The sequence below is a fragment of the Macrobrachium rosenbergii genome, chromosome 24, assembly GCF_040412425.1.
Source record: "Macrobrachium rosenbergii isolate ZJJX-2024 chromosome 24, ASM4041242v1, whole genome shotgun sequence".
NCBI classification, from domain to species: domain Eukaryota; kingdom Metazoa; phylum Arthropoda; class Malacostraca; order Decapoda; family Palaemonidae; genus Macrobrachium; species Macrobrachium rosenbergii.
Window position 1 is genome coordinate 14,305,121 of NC_089764.1, and position 25,959 is coordinate 14,331,079.

The 25,959-nt window shown below is 39.3% G+C and overlaps 2 protein-coding genes across 3 annotated transcripts in view; one reads left to right on the forward strand and one right to left on the reverse strand.

The window, feature by feature from the left end:
* LOC136851886 (organic solute transporter subunit alpha-like) overlaps window positions 1-25,959 on the forward strand; it is a 152,335-nt gene that overhangs the window by 38,225 nt on the left and 88,151 nt on the right. The window lies entirely within an intron of this gene.
* LOC136851711 (uncharacterized) overlaps window positions 9,969-25,959 on the reverse strand; it is a 69,625-nt gene continuing 53,634 nt past the window's right edge. The window contains exons 8-11 of the mRNA XM_067126057.1: window positions 16,352-16,462; window positions 13,025-13,217; window positions 11,122-12,254; window positions 9,969-10,887 (exon numbers count right to left, since the gene is read on the reverse strand). Coding sequence (XP_066982158.1) covers window positions 10,646-10,887; window positions 11,122-12,254; window positions 13,025-13,217; window positions 16,352-16,462 — 1,679 coding nt within the window. The 3' untranslated portion in view covers window positions 9,969-10,645. The remainder of the gene's footprint in view (window positions 10,888-11,121; window positions 12,255-13,024; window positions 13,218-16,351; window positions 16,463-25,959) is intronic.

The window sequence follows — 25,959 nt, forward strand, 5'->3', positions numbered from 1 at the left end:
CTGTTAGCTCCTGTAAATAATCCATTCCATTTATTTTACTTTTGTTGAAACTAGTTTTCCAGTAAGTTTGCTGAATTAATTATTGTGGTTATGAAATAAACCTCCATTCTTCGCTAAACTAGTTTTCAGCTGGCAACCTGAGCTATTCAGTATCCGTCCTTTAGAGTTTAATTTTATCCTTAATTGACAGAATCATGTGGGTCGTAGGTAAAGCAAGGCGATATAAATCCAATTAACTAATTATTAAACTCATTAGCCGAATGACCTACGTAACATTGGTGATGTCTTACCACGATCTCTGTAATTAATTTGCTATTAGCTGTTGCTAGCTATCCCACAGAGACATAAAGAACTTGGAAAATTAAATACGAATTAATTCAAAAATGAAATTCAGATCATATTTATTTCATGCGATCTCCCGAGCAAAGAAGGATATAGGCCAAGGCAAGTAATATTAATATCATTATTATATGAATAAGATAGAGAAGGTAGGAAAGTGTGCAGTAAATGAGTAGAATTTACTCATGGGAAAAGTTAAAAATACCGCGTAGTTCAGGCAGGCTCGCATTCCAGTCAAGGTCATAGCTGAGTTATTAAGCCTGGCTTATTATTTTGTTATTCGCTGGCCAACAAGTAATGCTTGATATTAAATTTTTGAACTAGTTAGCTTAGTGCATGATCAAGAGAAGGAGAGCTTGTGCCCAGCGCTTCTCTCATAGGGTAGGACGGACAATTTTATAAGTCCCTAGGATATTATAAAGCAACCGTGGAAATCCTAAAACAAGGGAGGCCCCTGAATTAGCGTTATGAAGAGAAATGCTGTCACTCATGCGAAAATCACATTAAATTTCGCTTGCTTTTCCAGTGTAAGGGCGTCAAATCGCCTCTCCATTCTTGTGTGTCACTCCTCATATGTGCATTAATCACGTCATATATGTTACTTGTTATTATTTCAGATTCTTTATGTATGTCATTGTATGCATCATTGTATGGCCCTTCCGCCGATATATATATCTGCCTTTTACATGTTCTGTAATGCATTATAGCCTATATGTCTTCTTATGCCTGTTAACAAACACAATTTCTGTATGGACGCAACGGGGGACCTCAGGTCGCCCGCTACCTTTCCGTCTGCTTTCCGCATTATAAACACCTGTCGAGAATAATAAAGGATCAGTCTTTCACTTCTGACATTTCTTGAACCTCACACTGGTAACCCCAGAGTGACAGGTAGCGCGGTTTTGGCCCAGCCATTAACGGACTAAAAACGGCTGCAGCCTACCATCAGAGAGCCTTTAGAAGACTAATTATGGTTTCAAAGTTTAGGCCTCTGATAGCTCCCTCCCTGGTGGAAACCGTGCCAGTAACGGACTAAATACGGCATACCCAAAAAGGGCACATTTTGGCACTTCGTTCGACCACTCGAACAATCAGCACCATTAATGGACTCAATACAGAGCATTTTCCCGCGTTTTGGTGTATGAGTAGTAAAGATGTCGGAAGCTGAACTTCAATGCGAACCCACGAGCATCGTCTGTATTCCCCTCTCGCCAACAAAGCCAGACGCAGTCAGACTTCCTCTGTTTTTGAGGCAGAACACGGCATCATGGTTCCTGCGTGCAGACGTGCACTTTATCGTGGTGCGCATCTCAGATGATGCTATCAAATCCGACGTCACCATGATGGCGCTCCCAGAAGAGGTGTTCAACAGAATCTCCTCCTGGCTCAACGCACAGCCGGACAAGGTCACATATGCTGCCTTGAAGGATAAACTCATCCAAACTTACTCCATGACCATGACCAAGAGAGCGCATTGTGCACTCTACCTATTATCCCAGCCCCTCGGAGCAACATAACCCAGGGAAACCTGGGACGAATTACGGGGGTTGGTAACACTGCCAGGCCGTGATGAAAACAGGAGGAAGAGGAAGGTAGACTTAACAAGAGCGATCTTCCTTCGGCGCCTCGCACATGAAGTTAAGGGCCAGATAAAAGACGCAGTTGCCCTCAGACTGACAACGGGCACCAGCAACATCACCTGCAGTGCAGTACTCGAGCAGCTAGTGAACAGCGCCCCCAAACCCTTGGCCTTCTTCAGCCACAAGTTTTCACCAGCACAGACCCACTACAGTGCCTTCGACAGGGAGTGAGACACTTCAACTACCTGCTGGATGGGACCGAATTCACGCTCCTAACAGATCCCAAACCCTTGGTGCATGCATTTGCAAGGCCGGGAGACGCGTGGTCTGCAAGGCAACAGCAACACCTGACCGTCATCTCCAAATTCGGGTGCACCATCAACTACGTCCTTGGCAGGAAGAACCCAGTAGCCGACGCCCTGTCGAGAGTAGAAATCAATTCCCTTCACCTTGGCATCGACTATGAAGACCTGGCAAAATAACAAGCAGCAGACCCAGAGATGTCAGACTACAGAATGGCAGTGATGGCTCTTAAGTGGGTAAACGTGCCCTTAGGAAACTGGAACACAACTCTCCTCTGTGACACCAGCACAGGCCGCCCCCACTGCCTAGTACCCGCCTCAAGGAGGAAGCAGGCGTTCAACATAATCCACGGTCTCTCCCATCCATCAGGGTGCGCAACGGCGCGCCTCATGACTGACAAGTTCGTCTGGCATGGCATCAACAAGGAAGTCCGACAGTGGGCAAGGAACTGCATCCCATGCCAGGCTAGCAAAACATCCCGCACACAGAATCTGGGGTCGGCCACTTCGGCCACATCCACATCGACGTCGTCGGGCCTCTTCCGCAGTCGGGAGGCGCCAGATACCTCCTGACTATCATAGACCGATCCACCCACTGGCCCGAGGCAACCCCCATGGAGGAGGCATCAGTAGTGTCACGCGCAGAGGCCCTCCTCTCCATGTGGATCAGCCATTTCAGAGTGCCATACAGCATCACTACAGACAGGGGGTCCAGCCTTCCTGTCAGAGCTCTGGGTCTCCTTGGCACGCCTGATGGATACAACACTACACAGCACAGTGGCCTACAACCCCACAGCAAATGCACACACCACCCTCTTAAAGCAGCTCTGATGGCACATTGCACCGGCGAGAGGTGGAAGGAACAGCTCTCCTGGGTCCTGCTGGGTCTCCACACCGCACCAAAAGCAAATGGCGATGCCTCCCCTACTGAGAAAGTCTACAGGGAGACACTGGCTGTTCCTGGAGAATTCTTCCCGCTGTCGGCTGACGGCGTTGACACCCCCCTCCCAAGGTTGAGGGAACTCGCACAGAAGTTCGCGCCCTGCCATAAGACCTTCACCGACAGAACCACCACCTACAGCCCACCCGCCTTAGACTCCTGTGCCTATGTCTTCGTCAGGGTAGACGCCCATCAACCGCCCTTAACCAGGTCCTACAGGGGGCCCCACCGAGTCATCAGGTGGGCCGCCAAGGTATACCGCCTTGACATCCACGGGCGTGAAGACTGGGTCACCATCGACAGACTGAATCCGGCATTCCTGTTGGACAGCGAAGTACGTGAGGAGGCAAGCAGGTGCCCCAGAGTTCCCTCTCAGTACCTCCCCGCAGACACACCCCCCCCCACCAAAGCGGGGTCACATCGAGCCAACCCAAGACGTCGGTTCCACCCCATGCCCACAGTTCTCCAGGAGTAGGGGCCCACTCTGACTACCTCAGCGATTGTGTGATTGATGTTGTTTCATCCAATAATTGCTCCTCTAATTATTGTCTTGGTTGGGGGGAGTATTTGTAAGGGCATCAAATCGCCTCTCCATTCGTGTGTTTCGCTCCTCATATGTACATTAATCATGTCATATATGTTACTTGTTATTATTTCAGATTCTTTATGTATCTCATTGTATGCATCATTGTACGGCCTTTCCGCCGATGTATATATCTGCCTTTTACATGTTCTGTAACACATTATATATGTTTCTTATGCCTGTTAACAAACAATTTCTGTATGGACGCAGCAGGGGGCCTCAGATCGCCCACTACATTTCTGTCTGCTTTCTGCATTATAAACACATGTCAAGAATAATAAAGGATCAGTCTTTCACTCCTGACATTTCTTGAACCTCACACCAGTAATAACATAAATAATTGCATCAGTGCGTAACATCATAGTTTGCCTTTTTACATTAACGTAAATCAGGCCAGTAAGAACATCACGTGTCCATTCCTTTGCATCGTGAAGGAGCCTGAAGTGAACATGACTGCCAAGTGTGGGAATAAATTACGAGGCGCCAAAAAAAAAAAAAGAGAAGATCATAACAAATTTGTTTTCTGTCTTTATAACGTAAAGTAACTTGCATTTATGGTATTTTAAGTTAAAACTTGCATTCCCACATAAGCCTTAGTCGTTTCTTAAGAGTAATTCGAGTGTTATGTTCTTTTTGTATTGCAATAACATTGCAAACAAGGCGGGAGATTGTGTATTCCTCCGCTGATTGGCGTACCTGTTCCCTGCTCACATAGCCATCAGCTGTATGCGGTCAAGTGACCTGCTCGCCGTCTTGGGGGGTTGCCCGCGAGACGTTAGCCACCATGTTAAATCTCTGTGCTGGTATAAACAAGGCACGTGTGGTGTTATTCACCTGTGACATCACAAGCAGGCGTCTTGTTCATTCAAGGAATCGTCTCACTCATATGCACTGACGAACTTATTTGCACCGCGCTCCCGTACTCACAAGTCTTTAAAAAATATATATACTTCAGTTAACAGGAAAACTAGGTAGACAGTTTTATATAAACGCTTCAATGAAAGTTAGCCCATTAGTTAGGAAATATAAAAAAGCTAGGAAAAATAAAAGAAGTTCCTATACAAATGTATATCTTAGCAGGGAATTAAATAAAAAGAAAATAAACAGAAACTCAGGATAATTTAACAATCTGTGCAAGAATTAAAGAATATTACCAAGAATTAATAAGAGCATGGTGTAATAGGGCGCGGTAATATTGGCAGATAACCCATTATGTGACATAGCCAAATTATCAGAGTATTCAAGATAAGAAAACCTGCTAGTATTCATTTAAATTTTCTTTCTTTGTCTCTCATTTCTCACGCTGAGCAAACTTTGTCTACTCTTTGGTGTGTTAGTACTTGCCTCATTTTCTTTTTCCTTCACTTTTCGTGAGCGCTTTAGGTAGCTGAGAGCGTCCATGCACCGTCTCACAGAAAGAATGGGCCGACATAGAAAAAAAAAACCTCTGTCCCACCGATAGTTGAGGATAAGTTAAGAATTAACAAAAGTTATTGACAACTGTCCACCATGAGTGGGGTCTATTTATCCAGACTTAAGCATAAAAGCCTTCCCCCCTCCACATGAAAGGAAGTAGCACCGCTAGTAATAGGAACTAGTCACCCACGATTGCCAAAGCAACCGATTGATTTTTCCTTTCCACAGTGTCACTAACCTAGAACCATGTCGCTGGAACATCGCCTAGTCGTCCTGAACATGACCAAGGAACTGGGTTACGAAGGAGCAGAACTAGCTGATTGGGTCAAGGAACAGCTGGATGACTTGGCCAAGCAAGAGAGGGAAGAAAGAGAGGAACAGAGGAAGTGTGAAGGTGCACAGAGGAAGTGTAACAAAGAACAAAGGCAGCTGGAAGAGGCAAGAGAAGAGAAGAAAAGACATCATGAATTAGCCCTCAGGGAAAGCGAGCTAGATCTCAAAGAAAAGGAGCTCGAGCTGGAGATGGCTCAAAAAGAAAATGCTGAAGCTCTGGCTACCCAACAAACCTCCAAATGCTCCCATATCAAGCATTAATTCACCAGTCTCCAAGTGGACTGAGGAAGAGCAGAGGCGTGGTTGGAGGAAATAGAAAGTCTCTTTGAAAACTACAGCACCAAGCACATGGAAGGTAAAGCTAAGGCACCCCTCCGCTCACTGGAGAAGAGTCAAAGAGGCAACATGGTAGAAGTTCATAGGGTCATAACAAAAGCCTACAAAATAACCCCGGAGAAATGGAGACAGCGTTTTTGAGGCCTTCCCAAGGAAGTCAGCTGGTCCTAGACTGAATGAGCCTGTCACAAGACCCAGTCCGGTACACGCTGGTTCAGCTCCCTGTTGTGCACTACATTCAATGACCTATTCAATTGGACCATGCTGGAGGATCTTTTCCAATGTGTGCCTGGGCCCCTTGCTGTGTATCTCAATGACAAGCAGCCCACCACACTTATGGAAGCCTGCTGTATGGCTGATTCATGGAAAACCTACAGCACGTCCCAGTGGCGCATAGTGCTGCCAGGGTACCTCTCAGGCTCGACTTGCCTGAAGAACGGACTACCTAGCAAGCCTAAGTGTACCCACTGTAAGGAGATGGGACACACTGAATCCAAGTGGCGCTACAAGCTGAGCACTAACAAGCAGCCTCCTAAGAGCCTCAAGACCTCCTCTCCATCTACCTCCTAACAATCCTCAAAACCCCTTGCCATGGCAGTAAGTCCAGTGACTCACAAGGACCCCAGCAAAGACTGTGGCCAGTTCGGCCATTGGAATGACTGATTCCTTACGTGCCCAAAGTACCAAGTGAAAACAGTGGGCCTTGTTTCCCGAGCCCAACCTCCACTGGAGTGGGCCAACTTCAAGGGAATCTCTGTGTCCGCTGGCAATGGGTCCCATCATACGAAGGAGATGCTCTCCTTGCTGGATACAGGAGCAGACGTCAGCCTCATTGCCCATCCTCAGGTACTGGCTGGAGCTAAAAGAAGGGAAGATGAGTGCTGGACTATAGGTTGGGTTAAGGGGAAATCGAAAGACTTACCCACGTGCAGCTCCAGGTGAACACACCCTGGTCCCACGAGAACATCGACAGGGTGGTGGTCAACTCCATAAAGGAGGGCTGCAACTTCTGATCGTGAGACATCTGATGTGGTGTCTCCCCCCAGAAGTGTGTACGCCCTGGGCCTCAACAAAATCCCCTCTCTTGGAGAAGAACCCGCATCATCAGTACCGAGAAGAATCAGTTCGATATTCCATTCAGTTAACTGCATTATAAAGCGTTTTAGAGGCACATAATTCCGTTACGTTCATTTCTATGTAGCATTGAGGTATTTGTATTAATTAGGACTAATATTTTGAGCTGCTGCTAACTCCTGTAAATAATCCGTTTCCTTTTATTTTTACTTTTGTTGAACTAGTGTTCCAGCAAGTGTGCTAAATTAATCCATGTAGTTATGCAATAAACCTCTATCTTGGTATACTAGTTTAGCTGGCGACCTAATCATTCAGCATGTCCTTTAGAGTTTAATTGTACCCTTAACTGACAGAATGACGTGGGTCTTAGGTAAAGCAAGGCGATTTAAATCCAACTAATTATTAAACTCATTAACCGAATGACCCATGTAACAACACACACACACACACACACACACACACACACACACATACATATATATATATATATATATATATATATATATATATATATATATATATATATATATATATATATATATATAATGAATAACGTGTATGTTGCGCAATTTTAGAACCGCTCGGTTAGACCGAGAATTTCTCAGTAGAATGTACTACTTTGATTAGTATTACGTATAGCCTAGCAAGGCCTACACGCCAGGCGCTACGACGTTGCCCCAGTTGTATTTGCCTTAGCATCACTCCAATTTGTCAAGAATGTCTTTCGAGGTCTATTTATAGCTTGAGTAATCTCGCGTTTTGTCCCATTTTGTCGTTTTTCTTCCTTTTTAGCCTCTTCGTCATTCGTTTTTGCGTATGACTTCCTTACATTTTTTCTGCTCGGAAAATGGCGCGCTATAAAATTAATCAAGGTGTAAAGAATGCTTTAGACTTTGAAATTAATGTTCTTTTTAATAGCATAAAAGAAGTATTTTAGAGCCAGAGATAACAATTTAAAAAAATATTTTTTTCAACTACTTTGAGTGGATTTTTTCTCATTTACGCAAGGTGATAAATCTGCCACCAAGATATATTAAAATTGATATCTTATCTGTTTCACCGCTGATTTATATGATGTATTTACTACCTGGCCCACATGGGTGGTTTAGTGTTGTTTCTTCCGATGGTTTACTACATCATCTCGCGTTCGTTTCGTCATGGGTGTGTTTTGTTTGACATGAGCTTATAGCACGTTTTATACAGGTGAACATAAAACAATTGTGTTAATTGCTGTTAATTGTCGCTGTTATTGCTCTTCTTCGTATTGTTGTTACGATGCACAGAACAGACAATTAAATAAGAGAAAAATAGGTCCGACTTCTCCAGGTAGCCTATTATCCAGACGAGAATGGCGTCAAGACTAGCAAGCGAGTCGGAGAACGGGGTCGTTGTGTCAATATTGACTTGATCGAACCATATCGTACCACACAAGTCCTGGATGGCTCCAATTCAGAGAGTTTTGTAATTCTTATTTATGAAACAGGATGTGATGTCTCTGTTAAGAGTCACTTGCATCACCTTATGACGTCAGGAAATCTTGAAAGGAATACCGCAGTCGAGAGAAGATGATCGAACCTGATTTTTGATATGCTGAAACCGTTTCTGTCTCGATTTACCTGGTGGACTTTTTAAGCTTGCAGTCGTCACTTGGGTTTTTTTTAGGATTTTCTTTTCTTTTTGCAGTTTCTTTCTTTCTTTTTTTGTCTTCCGGTTTTTTCACGTCTGAAAGTTTGACTCCCAAACTAGGATTTTCCTTGAACCTGTTAGGGCAAGCACTCTTCATATGCTCTGCTGATGTTTGCTACAAACGAATCTTTACGTTCGCATACTGTACATTGACTCGCGTGTGACTATTCCTGTGGTCAGTTAAGGCATGCGCACATTAAACCAAGTATGTACTTTACCTAAAGGTTTGTTTTTAGTAAAACAAACACGTATGCGGTACTGCATATTCGTCTGCATCATTTTTTTTTCCACAGCTATTTCGGCTTTCAGGTGATTTTGTCCATTTATGTTCATCTTTCAAATGCTTAGGAACAATTACATCCAGTACAGGTTCTCTTCAGTAGGAAGTTAGGGAAGACAAAAAAAAAAAGTTAGGTTAAGCAGTCAGCAGAAGAGATAAGATTTGGAAATCAGTTAGATGTAAAGGAGATAATGATGGAAGGGAGATGGAAGTGACCCGGACATGTCCTTCTCCCAACCTCTGGGATAATAGATGGTACGTTACAGTTACAGCTGGGCTTCTGTGAGCAGAAGAATGACTGTAACGTAACATGCGTAACCCCACATTTTTTTGTGTAAATTTATCATGAGCCTTTCTTGGAGATAAATTTACGTCATACTTGAGATAAGCCTAAAGTTATCTTTTCCAGTCGCGATATATAATCTAATAAATATGTTTTAATTTTCCCACAAACTTATGACCCTTTTACGCAATCACCAGGTACATTTATCCTCTATATTACTTTGAAAGTCTTTTAAGATTCTGCGTACAAGTTGATTTTTTTTCTCTCTCTCTATTGCATACTTTTTTTTTTTGTACTATCATCCTCAGATTTCAGCATATAGGCACAATATGCACAATTTTCCTGTGTGGGATACATTTCTAGCTTTCCATTCTGCTACACCTCCAATTTCAACACTGTAATGTTATACTTCCTTGTCAATATCTTATTCATCTTGTTTTCTTGTTTTGTGTTATACTTCCTTGTCATATCTTATTCATCTTGTTTTTGTGTTGTTACTTCTGCAGACTGTCCACCTAATTAATGATGGTTAACACATGTATGCAGTGAGATTAACAGTTTAGTTTTTGATTGAACGTAATAGCAGTAGGGACAGTCATTTAATCTTATAAACAAAATGTAATAGTGAGATTAGCATAACAATAGTAGGAGAAGTCAGTTGCCATATAATGACAGTGGGTTGGGAAGAGCCAGTAACCATAGAGAGAGAGAGAGAGAGAGAGAGAGAGAGAGACGAAGAAATGTTGTGGGATAGCAGCGAACGAGGAAGAATTCCATTGAACTTTCATTCAAAAGAAAAGAGACAAAACTCCATTCAGTCTTTATTTTTGCGAAGCTTACAGCGAGAGCAAAGTCTCGGGTATAAACCCCACCATGTCTTACTGCCCTGTGTACCTGCCCCAAGAGGTTGTTAAACTCAAGTGTCCTGGGTCACGGTGCAGCCACGTACTGTACTTAACATTTTCTCAGGATTTTGGAAAACTTCATTGATAGCACGGTAAGATATGACATGTAAAGTTATCGTTGTAACGGTAAATGCATAGCTTTTATAAGTCTATTCCAATGTATTTTAGTTCAATATTTACACATTTAATAATCTCATATTTCACTGCTGTCGAATCAGTATTGTAATGCATCCCAAGTGTTTAAACCTCGATCGTAAAACTTTTTTTCCTAATAGTTTTATACGGGTATTGTCTCTATTAAAAAAATGTTTTAATCGAATCGTGATGATATTGCTTACATCCTTCCAATCACCTTGAATTCCATTTACAACAGGAAACGGATTATTACCAGGTAATAACCTGCTATTCATGATCCCTTCGGCAAAAACACGAGATTCTTTTTTTCTGCAATAAGTTAAGATTTTTCATTTTGATTCTAAGATAATTAACGGTTTAAAACTTCGGCCAAAATATCGTCATTATGGCGGATGACAAAATCCAGTAGGAGGCTGTGGTTTCGTGTGATGGGAATTTTCCAGTTATCTTCTGTCAACATTCTTCTAGTTTTTCTTTAATCTTGTTTATCTTCTCTCTCTCATCTTTAACTAGTTTAAGCCAGCGTCTCTCAAACGAATCCTCTGCCTCGATGTCAATAATTTCCGTAGCGCTATCTAGCCGGTACAAGACGCTGGTCAGGCCTGCAAGGTATTCCCTGGGGGAGATTTCTCCCTGCGATTGCTTGGTCTCGAAGACTTGGAATTCTGCGCAGGCAAGGTGATAGAGGCTCACACCTGAGAAAGAACAAGGGTTACTAAGAGTTACTGCTATAAAACTACAGTTGAAGGTTTGACACATGCAGTTGAAATAATAAGTTTACAGTATTGTTAAAAATGAAACGATGACTGAAGTAGCTGAGGACTTCAGTACTAATTAAGATAAGGGATTATGAATTTCATTTGTATATTTCACCGGAAATAATCCAGTCCTGACAGTAGCAGCTAGTAAAAAGATAAAGGAAGACCCACCTCGTCGTCTTGTGTTCCCTGGTTCTAGTTTGTAAAAGAGCTGCAGTATACCTTCCCACAAATCTCTCTTCATGTGAAGTGCTTCTATATCGTTATTATCTGCCAAGTTTCTTAGAATGGCCTGAGCTGCTGTCAGCCAGACATAATGCTTTGGGTGGTAATCTTTTTTTATATCTTCCAACAACTTGGCAGCATCTTTGGTTGTGGTAGAATTTGCTTCAATATTTTCCATAAATTTATCTGCCTTTTTTATTAAGTCTTCCAGTGGTTCTGTGGTTCCACACTTGGAACACTTCCATGGTTCTTCATAGTTCTGACTTGGTTCCAAGAACCCATCATGACACTTGGGACATAGCGGGTTCGAAAAATGTGTCGATAATTCAGTTGGGTCTGTACATCTGTTACACGTGCAGGTAAAATTATAAGTGGTCTGGAGTTCTTCCTGCCTCTGCCACAGAGTTGAGCTTGGAGGTATGTAGCTGAAAACAATAGGCTCACCCTTTTTGATGTCAACGGCAGCGTTTATGTACAAGATACCATAGATATCCGATCTTAGCGTTGCATTCGGATGGCAGGAATGATTTAAAAGGTAGATTTTTTTATACAGTCCTCGGAATGATTGTCCTCTGGATCCTTTGGTATTAATGGCATTGGTGATGATGGCTCCCCTGACACGGTGGACCAAGTCCGCGTCACAGACGCCTGTTAGTATTTCCGAGATGTATTTTACAGTTGCCATGTGATAAGGCTCTTGTTCCTTTTTGTATTTGTCTGCGTAGTTAAGCATAGACTCGATGGTGTTCCAGGCGTCGGGATTTTTCTTCCTTAACGCCAAACAGCGAAGGACCAAGATGACGTCATATCTTGGTGTTTCATCTAGATTCTGTGGGGGACCTGTCCGGATCGAGTCAGTTGACAAATAAGCACATTCAGCCTCGTGTAACGGAGATTTAGCACAAACAGGGGAACACAGGGGCCAGGAACAGCTTGGGCATCTCGGGAAACCTGGCTCAGTGATGGGGTTTAGACAACCAAGGCACATAGCGGTGGAAGTCGACTGGGGTCCCAGAACCATTGGCTTTTCTTTCAGTATTAACTGGCCAGCTGGGATGTCACGAGACGCTACGAGGTACCTGAAATTCAGGAAATGAATTATGAATAATAATTACTATTTGGTGCGCGTTTTAATAAAACTTTGCATAATGATTTTCAAAAAATTTGAGTTAAGAGCAGAAATTCCTACAAATGTTAAAGTTGGAAATTCTAATTATGGCAGTAACTCATGACTAGGATAGACAGTAACTTTTAGAAAACCCCATAACCCTTCTCAGTAGTCTGTGGTAGAGATTCGCAATTATTCACAGTGATATGTAGGCGTGCTATATTATCTGTTGGTCATCAGTAGTCTTCAAGCTTCTTGGAAAACGCCTTTGCATCTTACGATTAAGACAATGTAGTGAGGAAGGATGGAAAGTAACCGTGAAGAAAAATGAACAATGGTGAGTAAAAAAAATACTATACCCAAAGGGTAAGTCGAAGTTTAAATTAGTGATTACGTTGTAATGTATAGATTGCATCGTCATGATCAAAACAAGCGCTTATTTTCTAAAAATCCCTTTGTTTTCCTTCTCAGTGACTGGACAGTTGCTCTTAGGAATGTTTAAGAAATGCCTACGTCAAATTTTAGGGCAGTTAGCATCAAAATGAAAAGATGAACAACTTGTCGAATCTAACCGTTTTTTATACGAACTTCTGTATTGCTGAATTAGTGGCCGCAAGCATATAAAGTTAATAGTATTTGTGAGGATTGTGGCTATATAGGTAAATGGAATGAGGAAGAGGAAGCAGATGAAGAGTTTTCCTAATGATCCTCAGTCAGCCAAATTTTTTTCGTATTACTCACCTTCCCTGTTGCGGATCGCTCTTCTCTACTACGGGATAGCAATTTGCCTTGTGGACCTTCCAGTGTTTCTTCTGGTGTTCTTTGCTGCAGTAGTAAACTTGGCCACAGGCTGTGCATTTCAAGGAAGCTGGTCCTTGGCAAGACCCACAAATCCCCTCGCTGCCTTCCTTCGTCATGTCCTCAGGGTTGATTGCTGTTGGAAACGATGAGATTGCATTCAGTCATAATTTTGGCAATTGCTGGACGTTAATTGCTTATCAGTCTCAAGGATCTTGACCTTCTAAAGCAACTAAAAATACAGTAAAAATAAGACGTTATATTAACCTTTTTATAGCTTAAGTCTCCAACAGAATAGTGTACGGAACATTTCCAGTAATGTGATACATTACTTGCAGGTTACGGGCAAGAGCGTGTGCTGGTACAAGGTAAAGTTAATGTACCTAAACATCTGATAAAAACCAACAGGTTAATTTCTTTCATTTAACGTAGATTAACTTTACTGTCGACAAGATTTATGCTGAAATGTAATATGAAAAATTAGGAAAGCTATATAAACTAAATAAGAAAAACGATGGAAGGGAGTTCTTCAGTTTGCAGCATACATATAATTTATGTATATACTGTATATACATACACACACACACACACACACACACACACACACACATATATATATATATATATATATATATATATATATATATATATATATATATATATATTAAAACATACTGTGGGATGCCAGTGTGAAAATCACCAAATGGCCAGGGCATGGGATATGTAGCCCAAAACCTCTATTGATATTGTAGAAAAACCAGAGAACAAATAAAATTCTAAATTGTAGGGTTTTGAATGTGGGAGGATGCAATAAAGAAAAGAAGAAATGTATGGTAGTTGGTACGTATTAGGAGAGAATGCTGGATGTTTTGGCACTTAGTGGTGAGACAAAGGTGAAAGGGCATCATGTGCAGGAAGTGGAAAGGCAAACTGTGACTGTGCCAGTGGTATAAGATTACAAGCATATGAAGTTAATAGTATTTGTGAGGATTGTGGTTATATAGGTAAATGTAATGAGGAAGATGAAGCAGAACACGTAAATATTGGAGGTGGGAGTATGGAAGCAGTTTATCCGTATAGGTATTTGGAAGTGCGTAACAGGGTCGATTGTTAGTCACAGAACTGGTTAAGTCATGAAGATAGAAGTGTGTGAAAAAAACCGGGAAGAGACTTGTAGTATCAATAGATGCTAAAGTCGTATTGGAGGAAGTGATTGTTCAGCCAATTCTCCCTGTTGGGAGATTGCTGTGGATGCTCATTATGATTGAAAGAAAAATAGGTAAGGCTGTTCAGATGATCCGTTTGCTTAGTTTTGTAGCTTTAGAAAAACTGAATTTGTGGAAGTATATAGAAGTATACCTTAGTTTAACCAGACCACTGAACTGATTAACAGCTCTCCTAGGGCTGGCCCGAAGGATTAGACTTATTTTATGTGGCTAAGAACCAGTTGGTTACCTAGCAACGGGACCTACAGCTTATTGTGGAATCCGAACCACATTATACCGAGAAATGAATTTCTATCACCAGAAATAAATTCATCTAATTCTTCATTGGCCGGCCGGAGAATCGAACGCAGGCCTAGGAGAGTGCTAGCCGAGTACGATATCGACCCATCCAACGAGGAACTCAGGAAGTATATAGAAGTGGTGAAATAGGTTAGAGGAGGCGGATGAGAATGGCTCAGATTACTTTATAATGTTTGATCATGTGGAAAGAATGAAGAACAATAGGTTGATGAAAAGAATGTATATTTCGGAAAGCGCTGCGAGTGAAGAAGAGAGGAAGACTTAATTAAAAAGCACTGGACTGAGGGTGTGAAAGAAGTACAGGGAAGGAAGGGCCCTCAGCGTGTGTATCGAATTTCGGTGCAGTGCTAAAGAACCTTCTGTGCAGTTGTGTGAAGTTGCCAGTATTCGGGAAGTTTTCTGCGGGGAGTTTATCCATGATTCACCAGGTAAAGTATGAATGTGGCAGTTACTGTGTATTGTCTTCCCCCTAACTCCCTCTTAGAGGGAAAACAGCTTCAAGAGTATACATACACACACACTCACACACATACACATACATATATACGTATATATATACATATATTTATATGTATGTATGTATGTATGTATGTATGCATGTATATAACCTATTTAATGCTCATATTATTGCACAGTTGCTTATTTCAGAGGTAAGGTCATATAGCAAATGTTGATAATTATGAAGCAATAGTGTTAGCCTACTTGTCATGAATAGTGTTAGGGTTTGCGTTTGCATTTGTTTTCTTATTTCCTACCGGTATATAGCGTATTTCGCTGTCAGTAACTCATTCACGATATTTTACGATATTTTCGTTGGTGTTTAATCGCATTACTTTTATCTCATCGATTGTTCACTTAGAATGAGAAAACTAAAAAGAAAAAGTAAATTATTACCCTTTATCTTTATCAAATGAATGAAAATTAGTCGGTAACCAATAGAGTAACTTGCATTGCTTCCGCGTGTCTGTATAAAAATACACACGCACATGTGTATCATCACGCGGTGCGTCAGACCAACGTTTCCTTGGCAACTGTTCAGACACGACCGTCGAAGAGCAAAGCAGTTATCTTATGAAACGTACTCATATTGCCATTTCTTTCGGGTTTAACGATTACATTAAGGAAATCACTTCAAAACTCGTAATTCTTATCATAGAGGAGCTTGGCACGAGAATCTTAGTCTCGTCTCCTGTGTACTAGCGAAAGATAAGTTTAAAAATAGCGGAGGTCACTGCAGCGTGCAGTTTCCTTTCGACGAATTTTAGAACCGTTTATTTCTCCTTTTTCAGGATTTTTTTCCTTCCTAATTAATGACTGAATTTTGTGGTATTAGTTCCGACGTGTCACAACATTGGTGTCAGGTACATCTAGAGGGCAACTGACACATACGAAAAAAAAAAGGAAGAATAAGTCTGTTGTTGCTCATGTGGACAAAAATAATCCCAACACAAGTTGCCGGTTGTGAAGAGCTTTGTGACCTTAAATTACAAATAATATAAAAGCTTTCAATCAAAAGTTAATTAACATGAAGCCATGAATGGTTCCGTAGTTAGGTAGCATTATAATGATTCTGCAATTAACCCGCTTCTATCACACGTTTCCAAGCAGTGTTTAACATGGCAGATACCGTTTGATTAATTTTCGAAATCACACATTGTAAATCTGAAACGTTCACTTCTGACTCACCTGTACAAACGTATTGTGCATGTAAAAAAAAATAAGGTTAATGAAGAGGCTTGGTTACCTGCCGAGCACTGCGTGAGTTGGAAACTGATGAGTGAGCCTACTCCAACTGCCAGTTGTGAACCAAAATAAATACCTTGCTGGGGATGCCCGCGGGAGAGGCTGCCGGATGCTGCTAATTAAAATAATTAGATTCACGATTATTTCTGAAGGAGTTTATTACTAGAACTCATTACAACGAAAAGAAAAATCACAGAACCTTTAAAAAATTGGTATCGTTACCTTTAAGGGAGGCGCGTCATTCGTCTGTTGGGCTCAAGAATTTTCTAGAAAGAACGTTGATCTTCTATGAAGTTCTCACAGTTTCTCGGTGACGAGGCCACCAGTTGCTTGTTTGCAAATGTTCTGTTGGTATGGATGAATGATATCGTTAGAATGTTGACGAAAATATTTCGTCTCGCTCTCTCTAATTCATGTCATATAGTTGTCAACACTCGACTACTTATTTGCTGTGCATCTTATGGAAGTGAATTGCTTGGACATCCTAGAAATGTTCTGATCGTTTGTGGCTTAAAATGAAGCTGGTAAAAATAGCAGCGGTGGATTTAGATAGCTTTAAGCGAGAATGTAAAATTTCGCGTTAGAAGAACGTATAACTCTAACTTAGTCGGAAGTACTCGGCGTATTTCTTTTAATCGTAAGTTTGTTTTAAATCATCCGGGAAAGAAAAGAATCCGTCGCGTATATCACTTAGTCTTGCCAGGACAAACATGATAATAGTTTGCAACTGACCACCTATACAAATGACGGAAGTTATGGACGGCAGTTCGCATTACCGGTTTTCACCGATACGACCGTCAACGCCTGAATGCAATCAAGTCCTTGAATGAGATACTGATTTGCAGTATTTGTTGTGGTTACTACACAATGTATAAAAGGGATGACGAATATTTGAATATCGAGTAACTGGCTGCACCGTGACCCACGACACGCAAATTTAATCATCTCCTTGGGCCAGTTACGCAGGAGAGTAAACAGTGCAAAGAATTAAGTAAAGCCCTCAAGGGCAAGACACAGGGACAGATCTCGCCTGACGAGCGCCTTGTAACGGCTTGATAGCTCCAAGGAAATTATTGTCATCGAGGCAGAGGACACGTTTGAGAAACTGGCTTAAACCAGTTAATGATGAGAGAGAGAAAAGATAGCCAAGATTAAAGAATAATTAGAGGATCGTTCACGGGAGATAATTTGAAAATTGCCATCGCACGAAATCACAGCCTCCTGCTGGATTTTTGCATCCCGCGAAATTATATTTTGTCATAAATGTTTATGATATATAAATGGACGCGTGTGAGTCTCGGGTTAAGAGCTAAGTACCAGGAGATTTAATTAAGCATCTAAGAATCAAGCTGGAAACAAAACTTATTGCAGAAAAAAAGAATTCGTCTTTTTGCAGAAGGAATCGTGAATAGCAGGTTATTACCTGGCAATAATCCGTTTCCTGTTGTGAATGGAGTTCAAGGTGATTTGAAGGGTGTAAGCAATATCATCTCGATTCGAGTACAATTTATTATTTTTTATAGAGATAATAATAAAACTGCTAGAAAAAAAATCTTGCTAACGAGGTTTAAATACTTGAGATGTATTACAATACTGATTCGACAGCAGTGAAATATGAGATTATTAAATGCATAAATGTTCAACTAAAATACATTGGAATAGGCCTATAAAAGCTATGCACTTACCGTTACAACGATAACTTTACATTTTATATCTTACCGTGCTACCAATGAACTTTTCCAAAATCCATAGAAAATGTTAAGTAAGTGGCTGCACCGTGACCCAGGACACGTGAGTTTAACAACCTCTTGGGGCAGCTACGCAGGGCAGTGTGGGGTTTATATCCCAGACTTTGCTCTCGCTGTAAGCTTCGCAAAAATAAAGACTGAATGGAGTTTGTCTCTTTTCTTTTAAATGAAAGTTCAATGGAATTCTTCCTCGTTCGCTGCTATTCCACAAAAATTTATTCGTTCTCTCTCTCTCTCTCTCTCTCTCTCTCTCTCTCTCTCTCTCTCTTTTTGGTTACTGGCTCTTCCCACTCCACTCCCTCTCATTATATGGTAACTGACTTCTCCTACTATTGTTATACTAATCTCACTATTGTTGTTTATAAGATTAAATGACTATTCCTACTGCTATTACGTCCAATCAGAAATTAAATTGTTCATCTCACTGCATAAATGTGCTAATCATCATTAATTAGGTGGACAGTGCAGAAAAGTAACAACACAAAACAAGATGAATAAGATACCGACAAGGAAGTATAACACCAGAGTGTTGAAATTGGAGGTGTAGCAGAATGGAAAGGAGGGAAAGCTAGAAATGTATCCCACACAGGAAAATTGTGCCTATCTGCTGAAAACTGAGGATGATGAGTAAAAACAAAAAAATACCAAAATATACAAGTATGCAATAGAGCAAAAAAAATAAAAAAAGAATCAAATTGTGCGCAGAATCTTAAAAGACTTTCAAAGTAATATAGAAGATAAATGTAACTAATGATTGCTTAAAAGGGTCATAAGTTTGTGGGGAAATTAAAATATTTATCGGAATATATATCACGACTGTGAAAGATAACTTTAGACTTATCTCAAGTACGACGTAAATTTATCTCGAAGAAAGGCTCAAGATAAATTTACACACAAAAATGTGGGGTTACTCTTGTTACGTTACAGTCATTCTTCTGCTCACAGAAGCCCAGCTGTAACTGTAACAAACTATTTATTATCCCAGAGGCTGGGCGAAGGACATGTCCGGGTCACTTCCATCTCCCTTCCATCATTATCTCCTCTACATCTAACTGATTTCCAAATCTTATTCCTCCTGCTGACTGCTTAACCTAACTTTTTTTTGTCTTCTCTAACTTCCGTCTGAAGAGAACCTGTATTGGATATAACTGTTCCCAAGCATCTGAAAGATGAACATAAATGGACAACATCATCTGAAAGCCGAAATAGCTGTGGAAAAAAAAGAACAAATGATGCAGACGAATATGCAGTACCGCGTACGTGCTTGTTTTACCAAACCTTTAGGTAAAGTACATACTTGGATTAATGTGCGCATGTCTGAAGTGACCACAGGAATAGTCACACCCGAGTCAATGTTCAGCATACGTACTTAAAGATTCGTTTCTAGAAAACATCAGCAGAGCATATGAAGAGTGCTTGCCCTAAAAGGTTCAAGGAAAATCCTAGTTTGGGAGTCAAAATTTCAGACGTGATAAAACCAGAATGTAAGAAAAGAAAGAAGTAAACTGCCGAAAAAAAACCCCAAGTGACGATTGCAAGCTTAAAAAGTCCAACCAGGTAAATCGAGACAGAAACGGTTTCAGTATATAAAAAATCGGGTTCGATCGTCTTCTCTCGACTGCGGTATTCCTTTCAAGATTTCCTGACGTCATGAGGTGATGCTGATGACTCTTAACAGGGACATCGCATCCTGTTTCACAAATAGGAATTACAAAACTGAACTGCAGCCATCCAGGATTTGTGTGGTACGATATGGTACGGTCAAGTCAATATTGACACAGCGGCCCCCGTTTTCCGACTCGGGCTAGTCTTTGACGTCATTGACATCTAGATAATACCTGGAGAAGTCAGAACTTCTATTTTTGTCTTCAACTACCTGCTATATGCATCATAACAACAGTGTGAACAACAACAATGCAGCAGTTACCACAACACAATTATGTTTTATTCATCTGTATAAAACGTGCGATCAGCTCATGTCTAACAAAGCGAAAGTGGGATGACTAAGTAAAACCATCGGAGGAAACAATGGTAAAACAACTATGGTCGTGTTAAAAAAAAAACCCACAGTATTCAGTCCTCCAGAATGATTAACTGACTGAAAACCACCCAAGTGAGGCAGGTAATAATATATATAAACCAGTGATTGAGCAGTTAAGATTTCAGTTTTAATATATCATCTTAGCAGAGTGATCACATCCCTTGAATGAGAAAAACAAATCCACTAAAAACAATTGCAATGGCAATTTTTCTTTTTAAAAAGTTGTCAGAGACAACTTTTTAAAAAGAAGAAAAATACTTCGTTTTAGGTTAACTGAAGTAGTAAATTCCACTGAGAAAATAAGTCACGGTCCAACTGAGCGGTTGATACTGTAAAGTTATGCAACAAGGTTGTTTTATATATATATATATATATATATATATATATATATATATATATATATATATATATATATATATATATATATGTGTGTATATATATAGATATGTGTGTATATGTATATATATATATATATATATATATATATATATATATATATATATATATATATATATATATATATATACATACACATACATATATATATATATATAATATAATATATATAATATATAAATATATATATATACATATATATACATATATATATTATATATTTAATATATTATATATATATATATATGTATATATATATATATATATATATATATATATATATATATATATATATATATATATGTGACAATTAAGCACATCCTTGAATAGTTATTCATTGGTCATCAGGGTAAAGCTTACTATAAGCACTATGAGGTTTCGCAGTCTTCATTCTTTATTTCAGACACTTATCTTTTGCAATTCCCGACTGAAATTAAGCCCTCAGATATATTCTGGAGCAGAGAGTTCCTACGACCATCTTCAACTGTTCAATATGTGTCCATTTGTTGCTTTTACAAAGTACGAATGGATTACAGAAGTGCTGAGTTCCATTCTGGTTAATTTTGTATTTTGGACGATCTATCAGTAAGCTATCAGTCAACCCGTCTCTCCTTTCCTATCTAGATTCCCAAATATTCTCGAACACATCTCACTCTTTTTTTTTTTTTTTTTTTTTTTTTTTAAGGAAAGACTACCCGGACATTCTCTTCATCCGTCAATGATAATCTGCTCTTACTTATTCCTCAAGTATTATGTGACAGTTATTCTTTTTTCTTTTTGCGAATTAGTTCTCATTATCCTTCTATGATTAATCGGCACTTCATATACTGTAGTTTTTAAGTACTTGAAATCCATTCTTACTTCTTCTACATCTGCCAATCAGTGTTATTTACATTCATCAGTGCAGGATTCAGTTAACGCATCCAATGAAACTGCTCCTCTAGTTGACGAAGAGAGAGAGAGAGAGAGAGAGAGAGAATGTAAGGAATGCATGCATTACAAGATTCCCCCGAGGCTTGACAATGGCTAGCCATTCTCTTGTCCCACTTTATCATCTGAAGTCAAGGACAAAAGTCCGTCTTTGGAAACAGAAAGGAAGCAAAAGGAGAGGGAGAGAGAGAGAGATGATACTGATATGCAAATTCAGGGAGGAGTCGGTTGAGGTGACGATCTGAATGTAATTCGCCACATAATTCATGACATCCTCAGCGTCTCAGTTCCAACAAAGACGTGAGAAATGCTTCGGAAATTGGAACAACAAAGGAAACAAGCCTCCCGGAATGACGGATCTTATTTTTACTGCCATAAAATCGCCTGCACTCACGCCATAAACGTGTTAGGGGCGAATACGTCTCGAAGCAAGGTCATGACAACCAGACTAGTGTTCAACAAGAGGAAGTCGGTGTTCGCTTCTTGTTTTGTTATTAGATTTGGACAGCCGTGTGCTAGCACGGGCTCTTGCTTCTTGAGCAGTCCTTAAAGTAGTAGGTTATGCAAGTTCATGCAAAATTTGCCGACGGATTTTTGATGAAGCGAAATAATCAGGGCTAACAAAATACAAAATGTAACATACCTTAGTGTCATATACATTTCCGTTGACGAAACGAAGGAACATGTCTTTTAGTGCCTAACCACCAGTCCTTTATATTCAGTCAGTCGAATGGCTCTAAATATTGATATATTCACGATGAATGTATCATAATTACAAGCAAAAAAATAAAACACATCCACCGACGCACAGACCACGTATACTCGGAAGTGCAGTCGTACGGTGGTGCACAAGATTGCTAGTATGTCGATTGACAGCGTACGTCACTTTTTAGTAATGAATGATTATGCAAGCGACATCAATTGCACATTTCTCATTACTATCACGTTGATATGAATTCTTTTCAGCTCAACCATATGGCTTCTGATTTGTTCGGACAAATTTATATTGTCTGACACGCTTTATAATTTTTTATAATACACACACACACACACACACACACATATATATATATATATATATATATATATATATATATATATATATATATATATATATATATATATATATATATATGTGTGTGTGTGTGTGTGTATGTGTGTGTGCGTGTGTATGTATAACTGAATCACGAAGGTATGGATCGTGATGACTTTATAAATAAAGGCAAATGCCACGGAGGAAAATTGAAAAATGACAGAGTGGTTGCTAGGCCTTTCGACACATGGTCCTTTACTAGCAGACTGAAGAGGAATATAAAAACAAGGGTACAGGAAAGCTCGTATAATTGACAGATGACATACAGATATCCCTAAGGAATGGGGATTGTAAAGGGACAGATGCACGTGGGATGCAACAGTTGAAAAATTAGTGGACCTACCAAAACAAAGGTACATCTTTGAGAGATTTTACAAAAGATTAGGCCTAACTGGCTCCAAAGCAGGGAGGAGTCAATTTAAGGATTATACAGGAGAAGAGACTGACCACCAAAAATGACCTTGGAATGAATAAGCTGATTACATATTTGTAAAAATACAACACTTGATGTATGCTCCTTTTGGTAAACAATAACAATTTTGCAAAATGAGCATTTAAAAAAACTATTAAACATATGAATATATAGAAAATATATATAAGGCTACTAATTAGTAATTAAGTCAGTGATTTTATCTTTAAGATCATTCTTGAGCATTTTACTAATACGGGGGTCGAAATAACACGTGCCAGGGATAATGTTGAAATTACAACTGGAAGTAAGCTGTATAATTGCAGATTATACAAGTTTTTTGAAGAGAAATCTTTCGATCTGGCAATCAGTGAACTGTCAGTCCAATTGATCCTGTGGGAGTTTTCACTTAAATGAATGAATATTGCATTGGAGTTTTGCCCAGTTTTTACAGAATACTTGTGCTGTTTAATTTTCACTTCTAAATACTTGCTAGATTGACCTATATAAAAAGAAGAGCAGTCCAAGCATGGAATTTTATGTATTATGTTGTTGCTTTCCTTAGGGCTATTTTTTATTAACATTCCTTTTAGTGTGTTATTATAAGAAAAAACGAGGGTGACATTAAAAGATTTAACAATGATTTTACGGTTTCAAAACCACTAAAATAAGGCAAACTAAGAATGTTCGTAGGGTTTTCTTCCTTCATGTTACTTTCACTATAAAACTTTGTGTGGGTTTTATTAAAACAGATATCTAGTATAGTGAAGGGTAACATAAACCTGTCCATATTTTTCTTATGTATTCGATTTCTTGATTCAAATACTGGTGACTGACAATGCACAATGCTCGTAAAAACATTGTAGAAAATATTGATATTTTGATATTAAGGTGATGGCCTGACTAGAAGTTGACATAAGTTAAGTTGTTGTTTGGTTTCCTATAAACACTGAATTTGCATTGAAATGGTTCTCTGAGTATTAAACCATCTAAGAAAGGGAGGTAATTGTCTTTTTCTAATTCTAAAGTAAACTTAATGGATGGTACCTCCTTATTCAAATTAGAGAGTAAATCAATTACATCAATACCAGCAGGCAAAACAGCTAAAATATCGTCAACATATCTATACCACTTTAAAGGAGTATAAATGATACTAGGTAAATATCGTTTTTCAAAGAATTCTATATACAAGTTTGAGAGGAGTGGGGATAAAGGGTTGCCCATTTCCATACCAAATATTTGTTGGTAGAATTCACCATTGAATATAAACTTACAGTCACAAACGCACAACCTAGGTCGTTACTGAGATACTCTAAAATAGAATCTATTGGGACTTAGTAAAAAGAGAACACACATCAAAACTAACAAATCTATCAGTGAGGCAAAAACTTATTTTTTTTTAACCTATCAGCTAAATCCAGTGAGAATCGGAGATAGTTCCAAGTAACGGGGACAAGAGTTTGGTAATATATATTTTAAAAGTTAAATAATATTGCATAACCAGGTACCATCCATTATATTTACTTTAAAATTAGAAAAAGACAACTGCCTCCTTTCTTAGATGTTTTAATACTTTTATAAATATGTAATCAGCTTATTCCAAGTTCATTTTTGGCGGTCAGTCTCTTCCCCTGTGGAATCTTTTAATTAACTCCTCCCTGCTTTGGGGCCAGTTAGGCCTAATATTTTGTAAAATCTCTCAAAGATTGCCTGTATTTGGTAGGTCCGCTAATTCTTCAACTGTGGTGGATCCCAGGTGCATCTGTTCCTTTATAATCCCCGTCCTCAGGGATATCTGTATGTCATCTGTCAATTGTACGAGCTTTCCTGTACCCTTAATTTTATATTTCTCTTCAGTCTGCTAGTAAAGGACCGTGTGTCGGAGGGCCTAGCAACCACTCCGTTGTTTTCAATTTTCCTCCATAGCATTTGCCTATATATATATATATATATATATATATATATATATATATATATATATATATATATATATATATATATATATAAGAATGTGTGTGTGTGTACATCTGTAGGGCACATTCTTTGTCGTAGGCAATTCTTGTTAAATGTTGATGTACATGTAACGTCCGTTGCTTTAAGGCGACACCTCAAATCTTCAAAATCTCATCTCATTGTCAAGGTTAAAACACTTGAAAGAAAATATAAAAAAGTCACTGCTTTGTCTCCTCAGGCATTCACTCATGGCCTTTGCCAGGACTATCGTAGATCCAGGATAGAACTGAATTCCAGATAGAAAGAAAAACCAACAAAGAAAGAAATTTCCTGCTCAGAATGATTTTTCATGAAGCTTCACAGGCCAGAACTAATGTGCGATTTTGAGAATTCGTTTCATGAAAAGCGATTAAAAAAATTTTTTTATTAAAAATTTCACAAATGAAAAGAACATTCCATGCATTAGGGAACTGTATCTTTACAAACAAAAGTGAAGAAGAAGAAGAAGAAGAAGAAGAAGAAGAAGAAGAAATCCTGAAACAATCGAAGGGCGACATTGTCTTGGGGCAGTGCTGCTGTTTATGACAAGCGCTTGACATGTGTATGTTGTGTGCCTTTAGAAAATGTTGTTTTCTGTCGTGTGGAGAACTGTGCCATACATACGATGCGGACATCTATGTTAATGGTTGCAAATGTATTTTTTAGCAGTCAGCAAATAATACAGCAATCGGGAATTCTTTTATAAAATACTAAACGTAGCTGTAAGATTTGTTACTATAAATAATGCATTTCCAGGTAAACTACGTTAACAAACTCTTTTGTAATCACCCGGCAAACACTTGCCGCTCACTCTCTGGTGATGTTTAAACTTCAGTTTTCATTTCAGATTTCATGAATGATTTTATCAACTACTGCTTTTTTTTAGTAAACTGATGAGTGTTTGTTGAAAAACCTCAATATTTTCTACAAAATTCGCTTGCTAAAGTAAAACGAATAAAAAAAAAGGAACCATAAAAGAGCGAAAGCACTGGGGAAGAGT